Here is a 10000-nt window from a genome sequence, read left to right as displayed (position 1 = left end):
ACTAATAATTGGACAATCCCACAGCATAAGAAAGAACAACAGCAAGAAGCCAAATGAGTGAATGAATGAACAATAATTCACATAAAAAAAAAAAAAAATTATAAGATGTTCTAGGTTCTTCAAAATGGGGCAAAAAATCAACAAGATTTGGAAGAGTGGAATCCTAATCGCTTTGTGTGGACTCAAAGTGAATGGATGAGTGTTTAAAAAAAAATCAAGATTTCTTTTGTTTTTTGAAGGAAAAAATCAAGATTTCTACTTGCAATTTTTCTTTGTTGTTTGAGTGACACTGTGGACTTAGATTTCTACCTGGGCCCACTTTTTTGTGACTGTGGTGTTCGGTATTTGGCGCCTAAACCGCAAAATAAGCAAAAATAAGAAAATCCAATTGTTTGAAAATTAAAAAGAAAAGTTAGATTCCTCGGTGAGAATTAATTTGCTAAATTATTGAAATGATTTTGATATAAGATATAAATAATTATAAATACGCAATCAACCCTAATCTATAATTTAAACTAAAACTAAAAATTAACTCTATTTTATTGACTAAAAAAACTTTAATTAGTCTTCAATTAAATGGATCTAGAATTTATTTTTTATAATCCTTATATAGATTCTATAGAAAATTACACAAAAACAAAGTATTCATGGTATTAAGACGTAGGATATTTGGGTATAAAGTGAGTTATTTATAATAAAGTTGGAATAATAAAGTAGCTTTTTAAGGGTATTTATGTCAAATCAACCAAAAGATAATGTAAAGAGAATTTTTTTTATGATATATTGTGCAATTTATAAGTTATGTAGGGTGTTTTAAAATGAAATGATTCTAATTGAAAAATATAAAGTTTCAAATGAACAGGGAGAGTATTAGTTTAGTTTATTTTATCTCTAGTAAATAGACATAGAGAGTATTAGTTTAGTTTTTTTTATGTCTCTAGTAAGCTAAATTGGTCTTTTAAGTTCAACTAGAATGTCCATTCATGCGATGCACGACGAACATCGAAATTAACGATATATTTAAATAAATATAAATAAATATAAAATATATTTTAAAAATAAAATAAAATAATTCACGTCAATTATACAATAAAATCTTGAATTTAAAAATTATATTAACAACTTTGTATAAAGTGTAATCAAAATTATTCAATAACAAAAATTAGCATTTACACATTATTATTATAGAGTTACACGTCATAATAAATATTTTCATATAAACATAAATAAAAAGTTATAAAATTTTAATGAAAAGAGAGAAAATAAAATATTTAATGAGAAGAGAGAAAATAAAATATTTTGAAATTTTCATAACTTATTCATTTTAAATTTATTTTTGATGCTTTTAAACAATAGTATTAAATTTAAGATGCATATTGAAAAAAAATCATGAATTAAATTTGACAATATTTAGAAAAGAATTAAATTATGAAAAACTAAAAGAAAAAAAGAATGAAAAAATTGATGGAAGAAGAGAGTGAAAAAGAGAGGGAAAAACTCCTCTTTTATACTCCCTCCGTCCCAATAATCATGTCCCGTTTCTTTTCTACACGGGTATTAAGGAGAGTTGTATTAAGAAAAAAGTTGTATGACCCACATATTTATGGATTTGTTAATTAAATTTTAAGTATTGTTAACAATCATCTCCAATTTGTTGTTGCCTCCCGTGGCGAGCAGCCGGAATAGTGAATGCCGCCGGTGCGAGCCGCCGGAACAGTGAACAGAGGAGAGAGCTTATGAATACCACAACTTCTGAACACCAAAACACCATAATTTCGATTATGAACACCAAAACACCACCAGAAATCAAAAAATGGAAATCTTTCAATTTCTGAAATTAAAACAACAAAAATAAAAAACTCTAACAATTATGAACACCAAAACACCGCCACCTCTCGGCCGACGGCGAGAGGTGGTGGGCGGTGGCCGGAGGCGGAGGGCAGCGACAGTTGCGGCAGCGCAAGGGTGGAGGCGAGCCCTAATTTCTGGAAAAAAAATAGTAAGAAAGAGGAGGCAGCCGAGGGCGAGAGGTGGTGGGCGAGAGCCGGAGCTGCTGCGGCGGCGCAAGGGTGGAGGTGAGGCTAATTTCCGGCGAGATCTAATTTCTGGAAAAGAAAAAAAAACAGAGTAGGAGAGAGGAGGCGGCCGACGGTGAGAAGCGGTGAGGCGAAGTGAGAAGAGGGGTGGTGGGCGCTCTACGCCGCCGCTACAACGAGCTCGCGAGGGTGGCAGGGGCGGCGCAAGGGTGGAGGCCCGAGGGCGGCAGATGGTGGAGGTGGGTGGGCGGTGGAGGTGGGAGATGGGAGGGCGGCAGATAGGTGGAGAAGAGAGAGAGGAAAGAGAAGGTGGAGAGAGAAAGAGAATTAGGGTTTATATTGGAGTATATATAAATATATTAAGTTAATGTTAAACATTTCTTAATTATGTCCCAATTTAGAAATGAGACATGAATATTGGAATAACCCAAAAAGGAAAGTGGGACAAGATTATTGGGACGGAGGGAATATATTATATAGATTATATAGATGTGCTGATTATAAATTGTGTGAATATTTATGTCTACTAAAAAAGATTGTATAAGTTGAAGAAGGATTATTTAATTTAATTGGGCCCAATAAATGGGCCATGGCCTTGGAACTTGGTTAACCCAATGTCTCAGCCTCTCCAGAAAATTTTTGAATATTGAAGAAATTTCAGTGATTATTATTACGCATGATAAATATGAGTCCACTAATTAAGAACGTGTCCAACTTTTTAAATTTTATAAGTATCAAATTGTATGCTAGGATTTTAATTTAATCAATAAATGAAATGTTCATTGTTCGAAAGGTGAATAAAGGTTGATTTTATTCATAGTTTCTTTATACTTAATAAATAATAATAAAAAATGCTATTTTATCCTATAACCCCAAATTAAAATGAACAAGTCCCTAAAAGATTAATGATCAAATGAATATTTCGACCCATAAAGGCTATAAATATTATAAATAGGGTTATGAATAGAATCACATGTGAATAAAGAGCCTCACTTGTTAGAACGATAAAATTAGAGTATGTAATTATAATAATCATAAGAGCATCGTATCGATACGAACCGAATTAACGTTGTACATATAAAATAATTAAGTTATTTTTTTTAGGCATTCTTGTGTGCTCCATGGAGCACCGTGTTCCATGACACTAATACTTGCATTAAAAGACACTAACACTAACACTATTTTGAAGTGACACTAACACTATTTTATTTTACAAATGACACTATTGCATTAAATGACACTAATACTAACATTATCTTTAAATGACACTAACACTATTTTATTTTACAAATGACACTAATACTAACATTATCTTTAAATGACACTAACACTATTTTGTTTTACAAATGACTAACACTAACACTATCTTGAAATGACACTAACGCTATTTTGTTTTACAAATGACACTATCATGTTATATAAATAACGCACTAACACTATAACATGATAGTGTCATTTGTAAAACAAAATAGTGTTAGTGTCATTTGTAAAACAAAATAGTGTTAGTGTAATTTCAAGATAGTGTTAGTGTTATTTAATGCAAGTGTTAGTGTCATGAAGCACAGTGCTCCATGGAGCACACAAGAATTTGCGTTTTTTTTCTTTCAAGTATTGCCTCCTATTAATTTATTCATTTTCCATCTTAAAATTGTGGGAATTAATCCAAATAATAATATACTATTTCGAAAGGCAAATGACTTCTTTATTGTGATGTGGTGGTCTTATCTAACATGTCAGCCTCGAGTTTGCACGAACTAATAAATCAAGCTATACCTTCCAACTTATTTTCGTATTAATAATTTTTTGGTGAAGAATTTTAGAATTTTGTCATTTTTCTTAATGACGACAATAAACTATTCCAAATGCCCCTAATTATTTAGAGCCGTGACCATCATATCATCTCAACTATTATTTAATTTAATCTATAAATTTATGCCCTTTAGATAAGCACAGTAAACAAATTAATCCTATACTTACAACTCCCACTCTCAAGCTTTAAATTTCAGCACTTCAACCCTCTCAAAAAAAAAAAAAAAAAAAGTTTTTTGTGCCAATTTTACTATGATCTTCATTTAAAAGTAAAAATGTCGTCATCGAATTTTGTATAGCGGGATATTTTATGAAAAAAATTGAAAGTTCTGGGTTTTTTAGGAGAAAATGAAAGTTCGGGACATTTTATGAAAAACGCTGAAAGTTCAGGACATAAAACACTATTAACCCGAAAATAAATAGACAGTAAATTTGTTTGTATATCTAATTATTTTTTTGATAATTCGAACACACGACCTTTCAGTAACGCATAGATTTTACTGTGATTATTGGCATCATTTATTAAATCTTGATTAGCATTTAGCAGTATAGTAGAAAATCCAATAACATGTCAACAAATGCAGGCTGCACAGTAGTAAGAGGGGGATTTTTACTGATTATTATAAAATTCACTCTTCTTCTTTTTTTCGTGTTGATTGGTCTTCAAAGCTTCAATAAATGGGAAAAAGTATAACAGTGGACCAAAAGTATTAATTTACAAAAATAGACATCATATGAATTAAAATCTAATTTTAGAAAGAAAATTAAAAGAGTGGCTTAAAATTAAGGTTTTTATCCCACTATTAATTTACTCTCTTTCGTTCATGATATCGTTTTTATTTTTTATCATTTTAGTCCGTTCATAATATCGTTTTCACTTTCATTTATAACAATAAGATCCACAAATTTCACTTACAATAATAATGGGATTCAAACTCCACTCACAATAATATCCATTACTATCCATCATTTTCTTAAAACTCGTGTCGCCCACAAATTAAGTGGAAATGATATCACGGACTGGGGGAGTATATGTGTATATTATTTTAATAATATTTTTAATGAAAATAAAATTTATTGTAATATTACTTATATTTTACTCATAAAACTGCCAACGATAAGTGTGGTCTTTCCATTTTATGACATATACCATTATACTTTACCTCATACAGACACAATAATTACAAAAAATTCATCTAAAAAACTATTTAGTATTTTTTGATTACCTAACAAATCAATTCGATGAGACCATTTATCCACTTCATTTATACACATCTATTAATATTTTCTTAAAATTCGTGTCATCTCATCCACACCACACTTATCGTGGACGTGAGGAGTATAACTTTGAATTTATCAACTTCAACAATGAATTAAAAATAAAATTAAATAATAAAAAATACTTATATATTCCAATGGAATGAATTATAATGAAATGAATCCTAGTTAATGATCGTAAAATTAAATTAAAGCATAGAAGATTAAGTCCATGATTACAACCATCTACAGAGACTAAGTCTCATTCAAAACTATGAAATCATCGACGTTGAGAAAGGTTATGCATGCAAGAAACACCAATTTACAAACAAAAGCAAATTATAAGTGGATTCATCGCCATGCAATGGACAAAGACAAATTAATTACGTTAAATTAAACTCTCTCTTCACATTATAAAATAACGTATATTTACTTCGGGACTGAGCATCGATTAAAAATCGAATCGAATCGACCGATCCAAACCGATGCTTGCATTATAAAAATTGAACCAGACCAAAATTTAGTCGGTTCTCTCCTAATAAAATCGAATCGAAATCGACCCAAACTTCTTTGAATCGAACCACAAATGAGTGGTTCGGTTGGTTTTTCGGTCCGATTCGATTTTTGCTCATCCCTAAATATATTATACTCCATTCGTCCACAAAAATTGTGTGTTTATTACTATTTTTGTCTGTCCACAAAGATTGTGTGTTTTCCTTTTTTTAAAACCTCATTTATATTTTAAACCTCATTCACACTCAATATTTACAAAATACCTACCATTTACTTTTATAATTTGGTGGGTTCCCCTTTAACACTTAAATCACATCTTCCAAATTTTTTATTAAAACTCGTGCCCTCCACTCCACCACACAATCTTTGTGGATGGAGTATAATACATCAGTTCGGTTAGGTGGTAGGGAAACCGAAATCGAATCAAAATTTGGTCAGTTCTCTCCTAATAAAATTGAACCGAAAAATCGGCTCAAACTTCTCTGAACCGAAACCGTGCCCTCCACTCCACCACACAATCTTTGTTCATAAAGTACAATATATTGGTTCGGTTCGGTTAGATGATAGGAAAATCGAAATCGAATCAAAATTTGGTCGGTTCTCTTCTAATAAAATTGAACCGAAAACCAACTCAAACTTTTTGAACCGAACCGAATCAAATAAAAAATGATCGATTTTTCCGGTCCGCTTCAATTTTTACTCATCCCTCATTTTCGCCACAAAAGTAGTGTTTTTTTTTTTTTTATACTTTTAACATGAGTTAATTACTGCTAAATATGAGACAAAAAGACATATTTTAAACTGATTTGTAAGTACAGTTTAACGCTAAGTAAGCAACAAATCTGTGTGTGAAATAAAATGTAATCAAGGAATCCAAAGCTGCATGCATTGCAGCATTGGTCATAATCTAGTTGGAGGAAAGAGACAAAATCCCTCTTTCAAATGGCTTTCCATTAATTAATCAAGTAATTAATGGTGTGATTAAATTAGTGATTGAGTTGGATCAAAGGGAAACCAACATCACAAAGGACACGGCACGTTGCTTTTGAAACCCCCCAAATCATTCCATCTACAATAGCAAAATTCCATCTTTTGAAGCCCCCACACATCAAATTAATATACCAATTAATTAATCTTGAGTTTCAACTCCAAAAATTAACGTTCCAAAACCGTTTAATCACTTAATTAGGGCGCGTGTTATGTTTGTCTGCACTCTAATTAATCCTTACTTTAATGCGTTGAACACTGTTTGATTAAGTGAAGCTTTTATAGCTCAAGATTTAAGGGGGTTTGAGCATACTTTTAACACGAGAGGATATGCGCGCATGTCATGAAATCGAATGATAAATTGGATCGTAATTGCTAGAATGAAAATAAAACTCTAAAAAAATTTACGTGGTTCGATTCGTACGTGATAAATTTATGTCCACCATCAGATCAACAAAACCCCCCACCGTCCCACTCTGTATCCGTCGATGTTCATAAGTCTAAAACGAATCCTACTTCGAAAAGGAATCATAATGCTAAAAATGAAAATAAATGAACTAACGATGGAATTTAAGCTCGGGATATTCCCATACATCACAATAAAGTAGCGAGTATCATGTGTGCGTGTTTTTGCCCAGCGGTATACTGATTCGTACTTAACGTCTTGAATTCGAATCCATCATGATACGGTCTTTAAATTTTTTATTTAATAGGATAAATTACAAAATAAAACACGAACTTTGACCCAAAAAAACTAACGAATCTTGCTCGTACCGCAATTCAACTTTCAAAAAATATTACAATAGTTATTTCTAGCCATCAAATACGCAAGTTTCATAACGATTGAGATTAATTAGTAGATCATATTAATCTCTTGAGTTTAACCATGTCTGTTGGCAGCAAACGATTCACCAAACATATTTATTTATTCTAGTTAATTTTGTACATGAAATGATGCCATCTCCAATTTTTTTAATCCAAGAGTTCTCAGTAGCTACGTATGCTGCACATGAATCCAAACTAATCAAGCTTACAATTAAATAAATTAGCAAAAATATACTCCATGATTAATTACTTATAATGTGGACAAAAGCACAAATAATTGAGAAGAATTCTTCAAGAATTACACTTAACCCTCAACCCTAATATAAATAGAGCATGTACCAAACATTTTTTTTCAAAAAATAAAACCATACAATATAAATTAAATAATTAACCAACTTCTCCCTACTCATGGCCGGATTCAACTCCACAAATACCACAATAGCCGCCGCCAACAACAACAACAATAACAACAATACGAACAAAGTTCAGGCTAAAAAGTCACCGACGCCGCGTAGATTCGTCGGCGTGAGGCAACGTCCGTCGGGGAGATGGGTCGCCGAGATCAAGGACTCGTCGCAACGCGTCCGCCTCTGGCTCGGCACCTACGACACCCCCGAGGAGGCCGCCCGGGCCTACGACGAGGCCGCGCGCGCCCTCCGCGGCGAGAATGCGCGCACCAACTTCTCCTCGCCCGGCCCGAGCCCGAACCCGAACCCGAACATGGACCCGAACCGGGCCGTTTCGCCGGCGGAGAGCGACGGCCGGCACGGGCTGAGCTTCTCCTCCCTGAAGGCGAAGCTGAGCAAGAATCTGCAGAACATCATGGCGAGGAACACGGAGAGCAAGGCGTCGTCGAAGAGCAGAGTGAGCGACCACTTCACCTTCGCCAGCATCTTCCACTGCAGAGGCGGCTACCACCACCACCACCACCAATACGGCGGCGGCGACATCAAGAAAATCGAGAAGTCGGTGCAGCCAAGCGTGATCGTGCCGCATGTCGTCTGCCACGAGGGCGCGTCGCCCTCGTGGGAGACGTCGAGCATCTCCGACTACAGCGGCGAGTGGCAGGGGTTCCGGCACCCCGCCCTCGACTCCGACGGGTCGGAGATGAGCTTGAACGAGCAGACGGCGATGGGGTGGATCAGCAGCCCGGAAGTGATGAGTGGCGGCGGTGGAGAAGGTTCTAGAAGCAAAAGATTCAAGGTTTCTTCGTCTGTTTTAGTCCCACCTACGTTTACTGAATCTCCAGCACACAGTGAATGGTGAAAAGCAGCTGCAAAAAACAAAAAAAAAACTTTTTCTTTTTTTTTACCAAAGGGTGAAAAGGCATTTGCATGCTTCTTATGTAACATCTCAAAGCAAAATGAAAAGTAAAAAACATGTACATTAAAAATAACCCAAAGCAACGAAGGGCACTTGAGATCTAGTGTATCATACTTGTGTTCTATTTTAATTTTAAAATTTCATTGCTTTAATTTAATTTTATTAATTAGGGTTTGTTCATCCGGTTAGGACATATACTTATTTTTAATCATTTATTTTTACTTTTATTAGTAACAAGTTCATTATTAGATTAATAAATTCAAATATTTAGGGTATATAAGTTTAGAAAATAAAAATTAAGTACAATATATAATATTTTAATAAATTTTATTTTATAAAAAATATTACTAAAATACTCCAGCCATCCACAAAAAATAGTTCTAGAAGGGAATGACCCGAGTTTTAATGAAAATGATTTAGTTTATTGTGAGCGATCACACTTAAAATGTAGTGTTAATAATGATAATTAATTGTATTGTGAGTGCAGAAAATGACTCACCATGTGATAGAAAGTTTTCGAAAGTAAAATAAACTAATTTTTGTGAACGTTTCAGTATAACAATGAAACATAGCGACATACACAAATTATGGAACATTTAATCTTCAACTCATCTATGTGAATTTGTTAATGCAAGAACATAATTGATCCACTTGCTTTACTAGTTCCACATCATTTTTCTTTATCAAGTTGGTAGTTTTGTTGCTATTACACATTGGACTAACATAAATTATAATGCAAGTTGGGACAAAAGCAAGTAGCAAGTACATTCATAAACAATACTACTAATATTTAGTGATGTCATAATTGCAAGAGAGTGGTATTATTGTGGGATTTGTGTGACTTTTTAATAAAGAAAATCAAGAGCAGGCCATGAAAGCTACAATTCTACAACATCAATATTATCTAACCATGCATGTAATCACAAAAATTTTGAATTCTTCATAAAGATTATTCAATTGTTTTCTTTCGTTTTACATATTAATCAAATTGATGGGTCATTTTCTCATAACAAACGCTTGAGTTAAATTTAGAAATGTTCCATTTTGTGGTGATTGTATTTCTCCCTTTGTCATCTAATTAATTATGGTGTCCAAGTTCCAACCAACAAGTACCTACAAATATAACTGAAATCTATATAATACATAGAAGAAGAGGTTTTTCCCTCCAATTTTTTTCTCTATTTTTTCTCTCTCTTCTCTCATCAAAATTTTTGCTATTTTTTTCTCTCTTTTTTATATAATTATTTTCT

General features: G+C 33.2%; 1 protein-coding gene across 1 annotated transcript; it reads left to right on the top strand.

Moving 5' to 3' along the window:
- The first annotated feature begins 7835 nt into the window (after positions 1 to 7835).
- LOC131002982 (ethylene-responsive transcription factor ERN3-like) lies at positions 7836 to 8693 on the top strand. The gene has a single exon (XM_057929459.1). The coding sequence runs from the start codon at positions 7836 to 7838 to the stop codon at positions 8691 to 8693; it is 858 nt and encodes a 285-aa protein (XP_057785442.1).
- Positions 8694 to 10000: the final 1307 nt, after the last annotated feature.

The sequence above is a fragment of the Salvia miltiorrhiza genome, unplaced genomic scaffold (assembly GCF_028751815.1).
Source record: "Salvia miltiorrhiza cultivar Shanhuang (shh) unplaced genomic scaffold, IMPLAD_Smil_shh fragScaff_scaffold_50:::fragment_4:::debris, whole genome shotgun sequence".
Taxonomy (NCBI): domain Eukaryota; kingdom Viridiplantae; phylum Streptophyta; class Magnoliopsida; order Lamiales; family Lamiaceae; genus Salvia; species Salvia miltiorrhiza.
Note: the sequence above shows the minus strand (reverse complement) of the source record. Positions and strands in the feature narration are given on the sequence as shown.